A 19,140-nucleotide genomic window follows, 5' to 3' on the forward strand; every position below is an offset into this window, starting at 1 on the left:
ATCCCTATGCTGCCCTGTGCCCTCTGCCAGCTGACATCAAGGGGTCCCTGGGTCACAGAGCACATGCTGTATACAGAAGATATACTGGGGATACAGAGGGGCCTTCAAGTGCCCAGGGCTGTGCATACTTCATGAAGATACAGAGTAATTCACATTATTTTCTCCCTGCGCATGGTCTCTGTCTCCGGTCCATGTTGTCTCTCTTTCAGGCACCCAGATCCACAGAGGTGGACTGATCCTCCCTCTCGCCGCCCCCTTTCCTCCTCGGCTCTGGGAAACAGGCCAGAATGGGAGACTTGGGAAACAGGAACCCTCCCAAACGTCCACAAACAAACTTCCTGTCAGTGCAGAGCTGCCAGAATGGCAATGAGTTCCTCTGACAGGCTCCCTGCATTCCCGCCCACCCTTGGACTCTGGCCAACAAGCTGGGGAAAGCTGCCAAGGCAGAGAGAACCCGAGGCTTGCACAACACAACACACGGCGTCCCACCAGCCAGACAGCTAGGCAGAGTAAGTGAAGGCAGTGGGTCAGCCCCCTGCATTCCCCCTGACAGACACTCACTGAGGCAGGGAGACCCTGGGGATGGGGGGCTGTGGGGAGTGGGAGATCCCCAAGGGGCTAGGGGGAGATTGTTAGATTGATGGGGGAGAGTGGGAGATCCCCAAAGAACTGGGGGACGATTATTAGATGGGGGGGGGGCTGTGGGGAGTGGGAGATCCCAAGGGGCTGGGGGGAGATTGTTAGATTGATGTGGGGGGAGTGGGAGATCCCCAAGGAACTGGGGGGCAATTATTAAGTTGGCAGGGAGCTGTGGGGAGTGGGAGATCCCTGAGGAACTGGAGGTGATTGTTAGGTTGGGGGGTAGGGGGAGGGGAGTGGGAGATCCCCAAGGAACTGGGGGGCAATCGTTAGATTGGCACTTGCATTGTGGTAGTTTTGAATCCATCAAGAGTTCTGAACAACTGGAGTCAAAATGTGTCTCTGCCAATTTCCTTCTCTCTGTTTTTTTCTGAGTCCATCATTTCATTTCTTCCTCCATCCTCCTTATTCCCCTGTGTGCTCCTCTCTTCCCCCTCCCTTTTATCTTTCCTCCTCCTCCTCTGCACCTCTTACTCTATCCCTCCCCCCCATAGGGAGCTCGCCCTGGGATCTGGTCTCCTAAATACTTTGTCCCCCCTCCTCACTTTTTGTCCTTCCCTTTGTTTCCTTCTCCCTCCCTATAGCTTTTCTACTGTATCTTCCCCTCCACACCAATTCTGTTTTTCCCTCTCTCACTCTCTCTCTTCCTGTAAAAAGAAAAGGAGGACTTGTGGCACCTTAGAGACTAACAAATTTATTTGAGCATAAGCTTTCATGAGCTACATCCGATGAAGTGAGCTGTAGCTCACGAAAGCTTATGCTCAGATAAATTGGTTAGTCTCTAAGGTGCCACAAGTCCTCCTTTTCTTTTTGCGAATACAGACTAACACGGCTGCTACTCTGAAACCTCTCTTCCTGTTGTTTCATTTCTCACACTCTCCCCCCTCCCCCCCATCTCTGTTTGGTTCTGTTGTTCCCCAGGCCCTGCTTTCTCCCAGCAAATGGGGGTTGTCCTCCTTCCCTGCTTTGGCCTCCTCTCTCTAACCCCCACCCACTCCCTTAGCCTCATCCCCTGGAATTTCTTCTCCCTTTGCCAGGGCAGGGGGAATGTCAGGAAGTAACCCACATGCTTGGCATGGAGCAATCTTTGAGTGTGTCCATGCTGCTGTCAGAGGTCTGACTGCAGCGCTGTGGCATACCCGCACTAGCTTTCATCGAGCTAGCGTGGAACAAAATTGCAGTAAAGATGTGAGCTGTCCAAGCCCGCCCTGGATCCTAGGGACCTACTTGTATTGCTAGTCCACCAGTCTTCACAGCAGTCTACCCAGTGCGGGGCTACTTGCCCCATGACTCCTTTCCCACTCCCTGAAGCCTACAGCCTCATCACTTCCAGATGCCTGGGATGTAACAGGGGCCAGGATCTGTCCCCACAGAACGCAGCCACAGGACTGGCCTCAATGGCCCCTGCACTGCTTTCAGTGGAGCCTGCGATTTGCCCCTCCCCTAGCTTCTTCTGGAAACCCTAAGGGGTAAATCACTGGGATCATTGTACATCGAATATCCATGGGACTTCTCCCTGGGGATCCCATAGCAAGCAGACCCCTAGGATCTCCCCTGGGATCCCCCTAGTTAGCTCACCCCTGGGATCTCTCCCCTGGGATCCCCTTGGCCAACAGGCCCCTGGGATCTCTCCCGTGGGGTTCACTTAGCAAACAGGCCCCTGGGATCTCTCCCCTGGGATCCCCTTGGTGAACAGGCCCCAGGGATTATCTCCCCTGGGATTCCCCTCATGAGCAGGCTCCTGAGACCTCTCCTCCAGGATCCCCTTAGCGAGCAGGCCCCTGGGGTCTTTCCTCTGGGATCCCCTTAGTGAGCAGGCCCTTGGGATGTCTCCTCTGGGATCCCCCTAGCAAGCAGGCCCCTGGGGTCTTTGCTCTGGGATCCCCTTAGTGAGCAAGCCCCTGGGGTCTCTCTCTGGGATTCCCCTAGCAAGCAGGCCCCTGGGGTCTCTCCTCTGGGATCCCCTTAGCGAGCAGGCCCTGGGATCTTTCCTCTGGGATCCCCTTAGTGAGCAGGCCCTTGGGATGTCTCCTCTGGGATTCCCCTAGCAAGCAGGCCCCTGGGGTCTTTGCTCTGGGATCCCCTTAGTGAGCAAGCCCCTGGGGTCTCTCTCTGGGATTCCCCTAGCAAGCAGGCCCCTGGGGTCTCTCCTCTGGGATCCCCTTAGCGAGCAGGCCCTGGGGTCTCTCCTCTAGGAGCCCCTTAGCCAGCAGGTCCCTGGGATCTCTTCCATGGGAACCCCTTAACGAGCAGACCCTGGGATGCCCATAGCAAGCTCCCCCCTCCTCTATAGGCTATTTGTCTGAAGGGATTCCCCAGCTAGGAAGGAGTCAGCTGTCCCATTCCATTGGCAGGAAGTGAAGGATTCTCCTCTGCCTAACTCCCGCAGTGGGGAGCTGCCATTCCTCTGCCCCGGCCTTGACCTGCTACTGACCCCAACTTCCCCATTCTCTCCACAGCTGGCACCGAAATGGCAGCAACAGTGACAGAATCCGGGGGGATGAAGGTCATCACAGAGGTCATCCCGCAGACTGACCCCCGGGCTGCACAGCTGGACTCAACGGCTCCACAGCCCAGCTCCGCCCAGGTCAAAGGCTTCAGGAAGGCACAGCCCAAGGCACTGGGGGTGAGGGTCTGACATCTCTGCTGGATGAACGAAGGGGAACTGAGAGTGACCCGCCCCCGCACAGTGCACTTAGTGAGGGGCAGCGGGGCTCTTCCCCTTGGGTCACTAGGAAACTAATGGACTCTCCTTCCCTTCACTTGCAAGGATGCTGTGGGTGAGGCCTAGAGGAGCAAGAATTAATTCTTCACTGGGTGTGGGGGGGGGGCTTAGAACTGGAACCCGCGCCCTGCACATTCAGCCCTTGCCTGGCTGCTGAGATGGCCCAACAAGGGGCTCAGCTAGCGCCAGCTGAACTGTAAGCGTCACCCCCCACTGGATGGTCACGTAGTCCCTTGCATCCCTAAAGATTCCACGCTGCAGCTCCAGCCGCTGAAATGCGGCCACCTCTGGGGTGACACACAGCAACTGTGCAGCAACCATGTGCAAGTGAAACAGCGGGAGGGAAATTTGAGGAAGGCAGTGAGTAATTCCATGAGCCAGGATGCCACATCTAACCTCCCCCTTTGGCATCTTAAAAGACCATGTGTGACCTCAGTTTTATCTCTGCTCCAACAGGCAAGTGCCCCACTTACCCTAGGGAGCAGGTCTGGACCTAACCCCAAGTGAAGAACCCCCCTATTGCATCACCAGCCTCCCACAGTGCTATTAACACAGCCTGAGCCCCGTTTAGCTGGCGAGAGCTGGCAAGAGCACACCATGGAGTGCTATAGCTGCAGGGTTTCCTAGCTTAACAGCTTCCTGGCATTCAAAGGCATAAACATCTCCCCGTATGCCCAGAAAAATGCTGGCCAGCCAGACAATGTAAGGCAGAGAGGATTATCTCCATGGGAGGATTTTGGTGCCTCAACCCAGCTGATTTCCCCCATCTGCTCTCATTCTGCTGATAAGTTTAGGGTCTGGGGCTAACCTAAGGGCTGCCGCTGAGCATGTGTGTCTCAGACACTGTGGGTCATCAGGAGACGAGCTCCTCCAGGAACGGAGATCTCAAGAGGCGATGTGAGGGGAGTCGCAATTTGTTCCCTGGGTGGGGTGGGGGGAGAGAAAACAGAAAATAATGACAATGGCAGCAGTGGGGATGCAGCTGCTGTTCATAACGGTAGTGGGGATGGTAAAGACGATGGTTAGCATTGATGGTGGGGGTGATGGCAGTGATGATGTTGGCAGGGTGATGGGGTGATGGTGATAATGTTGGTGGGGGTGGTGGGAGTGATGATGATAATTGCAGGGTGATGGGGTTGTCAGAGGTGATGGTGGTGATGATGTTAGCCGGATGATGGGGTTGATGATGTTGGCAGTGTGATGGGGTGATGATATTGATGGGATTAGTGGGGCTAATGGTGAGGGTGATGAGGTTGGTGGGGCTGATGGCAGTGATGATGTTGGCAGGGTAATGGGGTGAGGAGGTTAGTGGGGGTGATGGCGGTGATGGGGTTGATGGGGTGATGGGGTTCGCAGGGTGAGGGGGTTGGTGGGGCTGATGGCAGTGATGATGGTGGGGGTGATGAGGTTGGTGAAGGTGATGGCAGTGATGGGGTTGGCGGGATGATGATGGTGGGGGTGATGATGTTGGCAGGGTGATGGGGGTGATGTTGGCAGGATGATGTGGTTGGTTGGGCTGATGGCGGTGATGATGTTGGCAGGATGATGGAGTGATGGGGTTGGTGGCTGTGATGACATTGGCAGGGTGATGGGCTGATGGTGGTGATGACGGTGGGGATGATGAGGTTGGTAAGGGTGATGGCGGTGATGGGGTTGGCGGGGTGATGAGATTGGCAGTGATGATGATGGTGGGGTGATGATGTTAGCAGGGTAATGGGGTGATGGCGGGGTGATGGAGGTAATGATGTCAGTGGTGATGGCTATGGTGATAACAGTGATGCCATAGATCATGGTAATGCTGCTGCACATATTGTGTATAAGTAACACCAAGCTCCATCTCCTCTTCCCCTCTAGGCCATACAGATCATATCTGGTTTCACGCAGATCTCCTTTGGGATTGCCTTGATGGTAACTGAATTCCCAGCCCCAGCCCTCACCGTGTCCAGCGGAGTCTACTTTTGGATCGGCTTCCTGGTAGGCACAGTCAGCTCCGGGAGTGAGAAGCTCAGCCCTTTGATCCAGTTTCAGGGGCGGCAGGGGGGTGTCTCAACAAATTTGCTCTGGGATATGCCCTGAACTCTGGCACAGAAGGCAGTGAGCATAGCCAGGCAGGCTTTCAGAATAACAGGGAGTGTGCTATGCACTGAGCCCTTGGGAGGGGCGGAGAAGGTGGTGGTAACCCTGCAAATGCTTTCAGGGTGGACTCACTCCCCCTAGGATGGGTCCGTTTGCTCAACCTGTGGCAGCTCCATCGGGCCCCCCCATGGTGCAGGGTCACGGCATGCAGATGTGCAGGACCCTGGGCCAGCATGCCATCATCAGCGCTCACACACATTTTGGGATGCAGGCCTGCAAATGAGGCTCATGGAAACGTGGGCGAGACCCCTGAACGCTGGGGCAGACTGGCAACCCTACCCTTATGACATTGCTCTGCCCCAATCCTGCCCCAGATCAGATCCATCCCCCCACCCCCACACTCCTCAGGCTGGTGTGAGGGTGGGGTTCAGTCTGCTAGTTTTCACCCCACAATCACCGCTCCGACGGAGAGGCCCCAGCTCTGGCAGGGAAGAACTCTCGGATATGATGGAAATTCACCCCTACATTCAATCAGGCTCCACTGTGTATACACCCCAGTCTGGGAGATGGTGGATCTTTGCCTCCCGCCAGTGGCTGCGCCCCATAAGACACTACTGAAACTGATGCAGCCATCAGCAGGGGACTAAATTGGCCCTTATTCTTAGATCAAGAGGCTCATGCAATTCTCTCTCTGAGTCCCAAGCTCAGGGTCAGCTACCTGTGCATAAAGAAAAGGAGTACTTGTGGCACCTTAGAGACTAACCAATTTATTTGAGCATAAGCTTTCGTGAGCTACAGCTCACTTCATCGGATGCATACTGTGGAAAGTGTAGAAGATCTTTTTATACACACAAAGCATGAAAAAATACCTCCCCCCACCCCACTCTCCTGCTGGTAATAGCTTATCTAAAGTGATCGCTCTCCTTACAATGTGTATGATAATCAAGGTGGGCCATTTCCAGCACAAATCCAGGGTTTAACAAGAACGTCGGGGGGGGGGGGGGAGTAGGAAAAAACAAGGGGAAATAGGTTACCTTGCATAATGGCTTAGCCACTCCCAGTCTCTATTCAAGCCTAAGTTAATTGTATCCAATTTGCAAATGAATTCCAATTCAACAGTCTCTCGCTGGAGTCTGGATTTGAAGTTTTTCTGTTGTAATATCACAACTTTCATGTCTGTAATCGCGTGACCAGAGAGATTGAAGTGTTCTCCGACTGGTTTATGAATGTTATAATTCTTGACATCTGATTTGTGTCCATTTATTCTTTTGCGTAGAGACTGTCCAGTTTGACCAATGTACATGGCAGAGGGGCATTGCTGGCACATGATGGCATATATCACATTGGTGGATGTGCAGGTGAACGAGCCTCTGATAGTGTGGCTGATGTGATTAGGCCCTGTGATGGTGTCCCCTGAATAGATATGTGGGCACAGTTGGCAACGGGCTTTGTTGCAAGGATAAGTTCCTGGGTTAGTGGTTCTGTTGTGTGGTATGTGGTTGTTGGTGAGTATTTGCTTCAGGTTGCGGGGCTGTCTGTAGGCAAGGACTGGCCTGTCTCCCAAGATTTGGGAGAGTGTTGGGTCATCCTTTAGGATAGGTTGTAGATCCTTAATAATGCGTTGGAGGGGTTTTAGTTGGGGGCTGAAGGTGATGGCTAGTGGCGTTCTGTTATTTTCTTTGTTAGGCCTGTCCTGTAGTAGGTAACTTCTGGGAACTCTTCTGGCTCTATCAATCTGTTTCTTCACTTCCGCAGGTGGGTATTGTAGTTGTAAGAATGCTTGATAGAGATCTTGTAGGTGTTTGTCTCTGTCTGAGAGGTTGGAGCAAATGCGGTTGTATCGCAGAGCTTGGCTGTAGGCAATGGATTGTGTGGTGTAGTCAGGGTGAAAGCTGGAGGCATGTAGGTAGGAATAGCGGTCAGTAGGTTTCCGGTATAGGGTAGTGTTTATGTGACCATCGTTTATTAGCACTGTACTGTCCAGGAAGTGGATCTCTTGTGTGGACTGGACCAAGCTGAGGTTGATGGTGGGATGGAAATTGTTGAAATCATGGTGGAATTCCTCAAGGGCTTCTTTTCCGTGGGTCCAGATTATGAAGATGTCATCAATATAGCGCAAGTAGAGTAGGGCATACAGGCTTTAGGCTTCTGTCCAACTGTCAGGGAGGCAATGGATCCAGGTGGTGACATGGAGGGAAAGCAAATCCTATCTGGAGAACTTCACAGCTACCCTGCCATACGGAAACGCCCAGCAGATTGCACTGTGGCTCCGGACAATGAGCCTTCGGTTTCTGAGAATTTGGGAAAATCCCAGCTCCTCTGGGCTGCTTTGCAGTGGGATAAAAGGAGAGGGAGTCCCATGAGATGGGACTTGAGAGCCTGTGAGACCTCAATCCCACCATTAATCTCCCGAAACCTGAATTTGGGTCTCTTTACACCTCGATCCTAGTGACAATCTCGTGTCATCTTCTGGGGCAGGGCTTCCATGGCCCATAATCCTATGGGGTTCATTCCACCCAGTTCCAACGTGTGCGTGATTTTGAGTGGGATGGGAACCTGCCGATAACTCTTCCCCATTTGCTGTTCCCTGGGCAGCTCGTGTCCTCGGGATCCGTGCTGGTGGAGACTGAGAGAAGAGAAAGCATCTGGCTGGTAAATATCCTCCAAGCATTTTCGTTCATGGGAGTGGGACGGGTGCGTGGCTGCACTCCAGCTAGCCACAGTGGCTGATGGCACCTAGGAGGCCCTACGTAGCCTGGATGCAAATTTCAGAAGCCCTGAGCCTGCTTTAACTCAGTCCATTTCTACACTGCAGCTGGGAGGTGGGATTCCCAGCTCAGGCATGTGAACATGCGCTAGCTCTGCAGTGTGGCCATGGCAGCATGGGTGGTGGCCCCGAGTACAACCCTGTCCAAGATCTTAAGTACATACTCAGGTTACCTGGCTCGTGCTGTTGAGGCCAGCACCGCTAGTTTTAGGTGTTAGCTTGAGCAGAGCTTGCATGTGCATGTCTACCTGAGCTGGGAGTCACACCTCCCAGCTGCTGTGTAGATGGACCCTTACACTAGGGGCTGGGATGTGTGAGGGTGGCTTTAACCACATTTGCCCAACCCTCTCCATTCCTGCATCCGCCTGAATGAAGATTTGGGCCCATGGAGTTGGTGGGGCTCTGAGCATCACAAAATGGGGCCCTAGGACTCTAATACCACAACCGCATAATGATTCAGCCCCATCACCCCCTGCTGGACCAGATACGCTGTGTCCTCCAAGGCAACGTGCTCAGACTCCATAGGACCAGCACGGGAAGTCCATTCCAGACCCCAGAGCTGCCCCACGTAGGCCACTCAGCCACAGCTGTTTCATCCCGTGGACTGTTGGCTCAGGTGCCTCAGCTGATGGGCCCTTAGAGATTACACCCATATTATAAATGTGCCATGAGGATGGCTTTTTAGTTAAGGCTTTGTCCTGGGCGGTCTAGAGAGCCAGCTTCTTTTACCAGTCCTGCCAGAGATTTGACCTCAGGCAAGGCACCGAATGTCTCTGTGCCCCAGTTCTACACCTGTAGAGTGGGAGGCGGGAGACGGGGGTTGTAACAGTCCTTTCTGCCTAGTCTGTTTGGACGGTAAGACCTTTGGGGTAGAGATGCCTTTTGCTGTGCCCACGGGGCTGCCATCGCACTGGGACACTGATCTCAGTGAGTGCTGTAACGATTGCAGATGTTGTGCCCTGCTCTCCTCTAATTGGCTGTGATTGATCCAGGTGAAAGTCTGCTACATTATCAGCGGCCTGGTCATCCTGGCTACCCTGGCGGCCATGATCATTCACAGCGTGGAGATGGGCCAAGACATCCCGTGGTGCAGCATACTTGAGGGCAACAAAATGACCCTGCTGAACTGCTCCCAGTCTGTCTACGTGGGTACCTCTTCCACGCCGCCTGCTCCTGCAGCAATCCACAGCTTCTTTGAAGGGGTCTGACTGGGTATAGCACTTCAGGGGACCTGGGATCATCCCTCTCAGGACCCACTGGCTCCGCAACTTGGGAATAGAAACTCAGCAAGGGGCAACGAATCCATCTGTCCACCTGGTTGGGGAGGGGGTTTCAATCAAACAAGAGTGGTGGGAAGCTGTAGTAGTTATTCACTAGACCAGGGTGGGTCAGGAGATCTCAGCTCTGTCACTGACTTGCTCTGCAACCCCACTCTGTGCCTCAGTTTCCCCATCTAGGAAATGGGGCTAATAGTGCCTTCCTCGGGTGGGTTGGCCATCAGAATGTTTGTGAAGCCCTTTGAGAGGCTCAGATGCAAGCGGTGCTGCCAACTCTTGCAGGTCTATTTGAGTTGCACAATATTTGGTGTTTTTCTTAAAGTTGCATTGCCCCAGAGCTAGGTGGGGCCCACACTGAGATCTGCTACAACTCAGCACCCTGAGATTTAAAGAGACCAGTCTTTCTTTGGCCGGCCAGTATAATGATACCATCAGTATGTAGCCCGGAATGGGGACTGGATCACCCAGGAGCTGTACAGCCTTATGGGAGGAAGCTCAGGAGTGGGTGTAGGGTCAGTGTGTGGGTGTTATGGGTCCCCATAGCACCTGGTGCACAGCAGCTACTGGCTCTTTAGCTCAACCCGTAAAGACTCAATAATTTAGGTCTAGGGGTCCCCGGTTCAGTTCCCCAAGGGGCTAGCCAAGATGGTGGCTGATCCCCTACAATATAAAGTGACTGCTTGTAATTTTAACACCGTTTCCAATACACCACACTCCAGAGGCTCCCTGGTGCGCCAGCCAAGATGGCAGCCATCACAATGGTCGTAGTGAGAGGAACAGTACAGAGACTATGCTTTTAATGCGTGGCCTTTATGGGGCCCATATTGTGCGTGGCCTTTATGGGGCCCATATTGTGCCATGATAAGCTGCAGCCCCCTTGGCCTGCCCCGATCCAACACAATGCTCCCCGCTTCCCCCTTCCTGCCCTCCATCCTGTTGCCAAACCCCCTTACCTCAAAAATGCTAGGTGGGTCACTGAAATCTACCTGGGACAACATGGGTGTGACCTGGCCCAGGGCCCTGCAAAACTATGAGTGTCTCTGGTGAGCTTCACTGCCCCAAGTGAGAACAAGGGGCAGGAGAAGAGCCAGAGATGAAGGAGGGACAGGGAGCTAGACTCTGAAACAAGATAGGCTCTGCCCAGCTCAGCCCTGGGAGGAGAAGGGATTCCCTTTGGCTGTACTGGGAGAGTCACTGCCTAATGCAGCCAATTTGAGTCCTAGCTAGTGCCATGCAGGACCTAACACATAGTATGTCTGTCCACTGGATGGCTGGGCCCCCTTGCCATGCCCTGTCCCCTATCAGGGCATGTGCAGAGAGGAGAGCTCAGGCAGTCCTCACCCGCTCACTGTGTAGTAATGACACTTCCCAGCTGGGGGACAGGCCTCCCCTGGGGCGAGGTGGCTCCATGCAGTGGGGTTGCTGGATGACCTCACCTGGGCTTTCTTCCCCACAGATTCTGAGTCACGGGATTAACTCAGTGTTCATCCTGCTGTGCCTGCTGGAGCTGTGCACGGCCATCGCCGCCCTGGTGTTCGGACACAAGGCCATGAAACAGCAGGACTACACACGGATGGTGAGGCTGGAGCACAGACACACTCCCTGCCGCACAACCCTGGAGCAACTGCGCGCAAACCGTGCTCCTCACCTCGGGCCTGATCCATAGCCCATTGACATCAGCAGCAAGACTCCCATTCCCTTAGCCCTGGAGAGACCTCCTGCCCCATTGCTCTGACAATGGAGCCACCAGCTGAGCCCTCATGGACGTCAGTGAGGGTTTGTCCAGGGATTTCAATTGGAGCAAGGTCAGATCCCCTTGACCCCGTTCCTTGGGGAAAGGGGAATTCATTGCCCATGTTGGACCAGTCCAGCGCTTTACCTCTATGTTGATCGACCAATGGATTCTAATCCTGCCCTGGATGAACCACTGTCAGAAAAGGCAGAGGAGGGGAGGGGTCGAATGCCAGTTTTCAGTGTGATCCTGATGAGATGGGAAGGTAAATTCTGTTCTCTGATTATTCCCCAGGTGCTGTGATGGAACAGAGGCCAGCTCTGCTCCTCCCACCCCCAGGTGCACTGAGAACATGACAGAGATTTCCCACACTGGAGCCACAGCAACATGGACCCTTGGCCACATCTTCACTTTCCCAGGCAGGATGGCAGAGGGAGCAAACTCTGAGCCCCAACATCTCCTGCAGCCCACCTACCCCCCCTTCTGTGTTTAGGGGATAGGGGCGAATGCTGAGCCAGACACCACTATTCCTGAGCCCCCCAACTGACAGATGAGAGCAGCTTTAACGCTCAAACTATCCCCTGACTTTCCCCAGAAACTCTCCTGTCTGTAACCTACTGCAGCCCATGACCTCTCTCAGGACCCTACTCACAGAATCCCCTCATGGACTCTGACCCCTGAACTTCCCCCCTCCCTCCTGACACTAGGAGGCAGGAGTTAACTCTGATTTTCTGCACCCCAAAACCCTCCCCTGACTCCCAAATGCTCCAGCCTGTATGGGGATGGTGAAAATAAACTGACCCCCACACACCTTCCCTGGCCCCTCAAACTCGCCAGTCAGTAATGGGGGAGGAGATGGAATGAGACTGAACCCAGGGCCCCCTCTCCCCTCAAATCCTCCTATGATCCCTGGAATTCTCTGCAACCAGAGCAAAAGACAGCAAACTCCAAAGCCACTCCTTCCGTCCTGCTCACGCCTCTCCCCCAGTTCCACAAACCCTCCGGTCTGCACAGGCAAACAAGATGGATGGGGAAAGCAGTGGGAGTCAACAGGATTATGGAGTAGAAGATGACTTTTTTCTTGGTCTTTGCCCCCTGGTTCCCTCACACAACTTAATTGCACCAAGACAGAGAGTGGGGGTCTGTTTAATTTTTTTTATTTGTGTTGCAGTAAAGGAGTGCAGTAAGCAATGGGCTGTGGATAGAAGGTAACAGATTTTGTAGCCAGATATAAACACGTCTATTACGTGATGGAACATACAGGGCAGCGCGTGATATAAAAAAACCAAACCACTAGAGACATGACACCCTGATTGTCCCCAAACAGAGCAGTGATGCCATGATCTCCATGTAAATGCCACATTCAGCCCTCATGTAGCTCCTGATGTCTTGGGCTTCCACCAAGAACTTGGCCCTTTTGTCTCCTGAAAATCCTCACTTGTTCTCCCTTCATGTTGTATTATCCATCCGACCACATGTTTTATGGACCAGCCCTTAGCACTTGTGTTCTTTGCTGATTTCCAAGTCCTTAGAATGATTTCTTCAGCCACTGCTGATACTCTCAAACTACATATTTCTGAGGGGAAGTCAAACCCTTACCAGTCTTCAGGACTTATAGAATAAAGTTCTTAGGACTGCCAGGGTTACTGCTGTTTAGAATCACATTCACTCACCCCCTAACTTCTTTCCAATCTTCTTTGGCTTTATGGCAGCTCTTTCATTCTGAGGATCATGTCATAAAAGAAAGATCTTCTCACTGATCCCCCTTCACTTCCAGTATCCCAGTTGTCTTCCAGTACCTCACCTCTCCCATTGCTTGGATCTTAAAAAGAAAAGGAGTACTTGTGGCACCTTAGAGACTAACCAATTTATTTGAGCATGAGCTTTCGTGAGCTACAGCTCACTTCATTGGATGCATACCGTGGAAACTGCAGCAGATATTATATACACACAGAGATCATGAAACACCTCTTCCCACCCCACTGTCCTGCTAATTACCAGCAGGACAGTGGGGTGGGAAGAGGTATTGTTTCATGATCTCTGTGTGTATATAATATCCGCTACAGTTTCCACGGTATGCATCCGATGAAGTGAGCTGTAGCTCACGAAAGCTCATGCTCAAATAAATTGGTTAGTCTCTAAGGTGCCACAAGTACTCCTTTTCTTTTTGCGAATACAGACTAACACGGCTGTTACTCTTAATCTTGGATCTTAAAATGTCTCATTTTGTAACCTGCCAGGAAGGATTCAGTAGGCCACAGTGGGAAAGTCACACCTCTAGGGCTATATAAATGTATCAGGTTTCCTTGTTCCCTTCATACCTCCAGCAAGAATCCACTTCTTGTGTGTATTGCCAGGTTCATTCTACTGGGTACCATGCAAATGCTAAAGATGAATTTTTTTATTTTTTGCTATATTAACCTGAGCTTACAGTATTATTATAACAAATGTTCCCACAGAATGTTATGTCTATCTACATCCCTATCTGTCCATTCGAAACCAAGCTTACCTCTCGAATTTGAGAAGTGGTCGCTAGAGGTTAGAACCTTACCAGTCTGGATTCTGAGTGGTACTGACTAGAGCTGGTCAAGAATTTTTCAGCAAAAAAATTTTTTGTGTGTGTGTGTGGAAAGGCCAATTCACTGAAACCAAAACAGTTTGTGGGAAAAGGGTGGTTTTGAGGAACTTCTTGTTTTGAAAAATTTTGGGACAAAAGAGTCAGAATTTTATTTTTGAAACAAAAAAAATAATTTTTTTCAATGCAAAACTAGTTTTTGTTTAGAAATCTATGCTAATGATAGGGGGAAAAAGTTAATTTAAAAAGATAAAAATCAAAATTAAATGTTTTGATCGATCAAAACTAAAAAAAATTTCAGATTTTTCAGTTTGCAAATTTTTTTGAGATTTTGACATTTCATCCCAATTTGGGCCAAGAAAAATCTCAAAAATTTTATCCAGATGGGAACTGTTTTCTACCCAGTTTTACTACTCAGTACTCACAGTTCTAGTTGACTGCACTGGGCACTGCAGATATTCAGTGCTGCTTAGGGTCAGCTGTTAGGCAATGACAGCAGAAAAGTATTATATAGACCGGATCAGAACACCAGAATTTGTCCCATGGATCTTTCCACAGGAAAAATTGTGTTTTGAAATTTTCCCATTAGAAAATGTTGGTTTTCTGTGGGGCATTTCAAAACAAAATTAGTGTGTTTTTTTTTGCTTTAGTTTTGAAATGCCACTTTGAAACAAAACAACAGAGATTTATTGTTGCATTTCAAAATGTAGATTTGAAATTAAAAATTTCAATGTATTTCAATTTAAACTTTCTTTTCAGCTTTTGAAAACTGGAGAAAATGGGGTAGTTACCTCCACTCCCTTTTTTCACTTTTTCCAGTGAAGAAAAATGGGGAACAAGTTGAGAAAAGTAAAAATAAAATTAAACACTTGTTCACACTTTTTTTCAGTTATAAAAGAAATTACAAATTAGAGAAAGTAGCACTTTTAATGACTTTTTAAAAAACTTTTTTCACATCTTTTCAGTTCAAAAAAGCTAAAAAGTGTGAAAGAGCTTTTCACTTTTTTAACTCTTCCAAGTTGGAAGAAGTTTAAAAAAGGGAGCGGGGGGGCATGGGGATTTCAACAACTTTTTTTGCTTCCTCCATTGAAAAAAACAAAGAGGAGAAAGTCACTGAATGAGGAACTTCCAAAACATCCCCAAACCCAAAGGAAAACTGAACTTTTTCAGTATCCGAAACAAAACAACATTTTAAGTCAAAAATTAAAGAATAAATGTTCCTTTAGTTGTGGAATGTCAACAAAAAGGCTTATTGCAAAATGTCACTTCAAAATACCCTGGACATTTATTCCTTAGGAAAAGGCTTGTTTACATAAGGAAACTGACCAGAATAATTATTTCAGAATAGCTCCCCATCTGGACATTCTATTCCAGAATAAAAGTCACTTTACTCCAGAATGTGCTTTCAAAATGGAGTAACTTATTCTGGAATGAAATCACTTTTATTCTGGAATAGAGCGTCCAACTATTCTGGTCAATATGGTGCTGACAAACTGTAACATAAGAGAATCAAGAAAGTGGTGACAATACAAACCGCTAAACAGTTTTACATACACCAGTACAGAGGAAACTGGGTGAACTTCTCTGGCCTATGTTCTATAGAAGGTCAGACTAGAATGGTCTAATGGCACCTTCTGGCCTTAACAGCTATGAATCTCAATCTCTGGAAAATGAGGTCCATGGGACACTCTGCCTTGTTTAAAATCGTAAACGGGCCAGCTTCAGGATTCTGCTTAGAGCTCACGCCTTTTCTTGTATCAATCACACAATGAATGTCTTTTCTGCATATAACCAGCACAGGGCAATATCAGCGTTAGCGCTGAATAGAATAACTGTATAATGCTGCTGTTCTGAACACCTGTGTTCTCATTTCAGTATATACCAGCCTCTCCCCGTGCAATTCCCTTTTCAGATTAAAAGTGATATCATTCTGTGAAATGCTTTGTTCCTCCTTCCCAGCGATGGGGGGAGGTGGCAATGGAGGGAGAGAGAAAGAGGCATGGATGAAGGTGGCAGGGATGGAGGGTGAAGGATGAAGGTGGCAGGGATGGAGGGGAGGGAGGAGGTAGGGATGGAGAGGGTGTGACGTTCCCCTCTGGTGTTAGCCAGACCGGTGATCTGCTAGTCAATCCTTGACTCTGAGAGCCAGCCTTACTCTGCTCTGCTGTGAGAACCCCCACACCTGAGCTGTTCACGCACAGCCTCTGGCATGTCAGCTGCTCCTTGGATTGTGCAAACAAATTACACTAGCCAATATCTCCAGTCCCAGATACAACCCTAGGAACCTCCATCTTGCAGAGTTCAGTTATACCCGCTGGACACTGCAAGCTTATATGAGTTTGTCAATTTAACAAAGAAATTGATATGCACCAGGCTTGTTATCCCAAGGGGAGTCTCTGACATGCTTCAAACCAAACGCACTGCTTCAGAGAGAATAAATAAAAAAAATGATTAACTACAAAGATAGATTTTAAGTGATTATAAATCAAAGCATGACAAGTCAGATTTGGTCAAATGAAATAAAAGCAAAACGCATCCTAAGCTGATCTTAATGCTTTCAGTGTCACCATAACAATGGGGGCCAGGGTCAGTTTTGGGGGGTTCCTCCCCATTTCAAGGAAGTGTCAATGTCACACACTGGCCTAGCAAAACAATACACTGTGTGCCCCTCACAAAAATGGCAGACATCAGGAAGGGGGGGTCTGAGAGCCCATCACAAGTATGGCGGCTGGGGTAGAGGTTTGGGGAGGGTTCCCTCCTTCCCTTTCCTGTAGGGTTGCCAGATGTCCAATTTGTACCAGAACGCCTGGTCGAAAAGGGACCCTGGCAGCTCCGATCAGCACTGCTGACTGTGCTGTTAAAAGTCCACTTGGCATCAGCAGGGCAGGCAGGCTACCTGCCAGGCTCTCTGCATATCCTGGGAAGTGGCCAGCATGTCTCGCCAGCTCCTAGGCATAGGGGTGCCCGTGGGGGCTCCGTACACTGCCCCTGCCCTGTGCACCGGCTCCACAGCTCCCATTGGCAGGGAACTGCAGCCAATGGGAGCTGCGGGGGCAGCGCCTGCAGGCACAGGCAGTGCATGGAACTACCAGTGGCCGCTATTCTGCCTAGGAGTCGAAGGGACACGGTGCTGCTTCCCGGGAGCCGCCTGAGGTAAGCACCACCCTCACCCCCCAACACTCCCACCCTCTGCCTCAGCCCAGAGCCCCCTCCTGCACCCCTAACTCCTCATCCCAGCCCCACCCCAGAGCCCACACCCCAGCTGGAGCCCTCACCCCCCCCCACGCTCCCACTCTCTGCCTCAGCCCAGAGCCCCCCTCCTCCACCCCAAACTCCTCATCCCAGCCCCACCCCAGAGCCCGCACCCCAGCCGGAGCCCTCACCCCCCCCCACGCTCCCACCCTCTGCCTCAGCCCAGAGCCCCCTCCTCCACCCCAAACTCCTCATCCTGGCCCTACCCCAGACCCTGCACCCCAGCCGGAGCCCTCACCCCCCCATGCTCCCACCCTCTGCCTCAGCCCAGAGCCCCCTCCTCCACCCCAAACTCCTCATCCTGGCCCTACCCCAGAGCGTGCACCCCAGCCGGAGCCCTCACCCCCCCCATGCTCCCACCCCCTGCCTCAGCCCAGAGCCCCCTCCTCCACCCCAAACTCCTCATCCTGGCCCCACCCCAGACCCTGCACCCCAGCCGGAGCCCTCACCCCCCCCACACTCCCACCCTCTGCCTCAGCCCAGAGCCCCCTCCTCCACCCCAAACTCCTCATCCCGGCCCCACCCCAGAGCCCGCACCCCAGCCGGAGCCCTCACCCCCCCCCCCATGCTCCCACCCTCTGCCTCAGCCCAGAGCCCCCTCCTCCACCCCAAGCTCCTCATCCTGGCCCTACCCCAGACCCTGCACCCCAGCCGGAGCCCTCACCCCCCCATGCTCCCACCCTCTGCCTCAGCCCAGAGCCCCCTCCTCCACCCCAAACTCCTCATCCTGGCCCTACCCCAGAGCGTGCACCCCAGCTGGAGCCCTCACCCCCCCCATGCTCCCACCCCCTGCCTCAGCCCAGAGCCCCCTCCTCCACCCCAAACTCCTCATCCTGGCCCCACCCCAGACCCTGCACCCCAGCTGGAGCCCTCACCCCCCCCACACTCCCACCCTCTGCCTCAGCCCAGAGCCCCCTCCTCCACCCCAAACTCCTCATCCCGGCCCCACCCCAGAGCCCGCACCCCAGCCGGAGCCCTCACCCCCCCCCACGCTCCCACCCCCTGCCTCAGCCCAGAGCCCCCTCCTCCACCCCAAACTCCTCATCCCGGCCCCACCCCAGACCCTGCACCCCAGCCGGAGCCCTCACCCCCCCATGCTCCCACCCCCTGCCTCAGCCCAGAGCCCCCTCCTCCACCCCAAACTCCTCATCCTGGCCCCACCCCAGACCCTGCACCCCAGCCGGAGCCCTCACCCCCCCCACACTCCCACCCTCTGCCTCAGCCCAGAGCCCCCTCCTCCACCCCAAACTCCTCATCCCGGCCCCACCCCAGAGCCCGCACCCCAGCCGGAGCCCTCACCCCCCCCCCATGCTCCCACCCTCTGCCTCAGCCCAGAGCCCCCTCCTCCACCCCAAACTCCTCATCCTGGCCCTACCCCAGAGCGTGCACCCCAGCTGGAGCCCTCACCCCCCCCATGCTCCCACCCCCTGCCTCAGCCCAGAGCCCCCTCCTCCACCCCAAACTCCTCATCCCGGCCCCACCCCAGAGCCCGCACCCCAGCCGGAGCCCTCACCCCCCCCCACGCTCCCACCCCCTGCCTCAGCCCAGAGCCCCCTCCTCCACCCCAAACTCCTCATCCCGGCCCCACCCTCACTCTCTGCCTGGTGAAAATGGGAACGTGAGCAAGGTTAGGAGAGAAAAAGGGGGGAAAGGGCGAGTCCTCGAAAAAGTGGTGGGTAGGGGCGGGACTTCGGGGCAGTGGGCGGAGCAAGGGCGGGGACAAGGGTGTTCAGGTTTCTGCCGTTAGAAAGGTTTCAGAGTAACAGCCGTGTTAGTCTGTATTCGCAAAAAGAAAAGGAGTACTTGTGGCACCTTAGAGACGAACCAATTTATTTGAGCATGAGCTTTCGTGAGCTACAGCTCACTTCATCAGATTCTTTCTGATGCCCCCTCACAAACATGGCGGACGGGGGCGGGCTCGTCACTGGTTCCCCTCTCAAACATGGCGGACGGGGGCGGGCTCGTCACTGGTTCCCCTCACAAACATGGCGGACGGGGGCGGGCTCGTCACTGGTTCCCCTCACAAACATGGCACCTGACGTCGGTCCGCTTTGATTCTGAGCACGCGTAGATTTGCCAACGGTGCGTGTCGCGCGC

At 52.7% G+C, this 19,140-nt stretch overlaps 1 protein-coding gene across 1 annotated transcript; it reads left to right on the top strand.

Annotated features, from left to right (window-relative positions):
• The first annotated feature begins 380 nt into the window (after positions 1-380).
• On the top strand, positions 381-13,117 carry LOC144267138 (membrane-spanning 4-domains subfamily A member 15-like). The gene is made up of 7 exons (XM_077820857.1): positions 381-509; positions 3,099-3,265; positions 5,219-5,338; positions 8,036-8,092; positions 9,200-9,352; positions 10,941-11,060; positions 11,511-13,117. The coding sequence occupies exons 2-7, from the start codon at positions 3,110-3,112 to the stop codon at positions 11,517-11,519; spliced, it is 615 nt and encodes a 204-aa protein (XP_077676983.1). The 5' UTR covers positions 381-509; positions 3,099-3,109; the 3' UTR covers positions 11,520-13,117.
• Positions 13,118-19,140: the final 6,023 nt, after the last annotated feature.

Source organism: Eretmochelys imbricata, chromosome 6 (genome assembly GCF_965152235.1).
Source record: "Eretmochelys imbricata isolate rEreImb1 chromosome 6, rEreImb1.hap1, whole genome shotgun sequence".
NCBI lineage: Eukaryota > Metazoa > Chordata > Testudines > Cheloniidae > Eretmochelys > Eretmochelys imbricata.

What these genes read in the sequence shown, in the direction of transcription:
- LOC144267138 (XM_077820857.1), top strand. Translation starts at nt 3,110, where the DNA reads ATGGCAGCAACAGTGACAGAATCCGGGGGGATGAAGGTCATCACAGAG. An exon ending in ACTTTTGGATCGGCTTCCTG is followed by an intron (nt 5,339 to 8,035) that starts GTAGGCACAGTC and finishes TTCCCTGGGCAG; the next exon opens with CTCGTGTCCTCGGGATCCGT. An exon ending in GAAGAGAAAGCATCTGGCTG is followed by an intron (nt 8,093 to 9,199) that starts GTAAATATCCTC and finishes TGATTGATCCAG; the next exon opens with GTGAAAGTCTGCTACATTAT.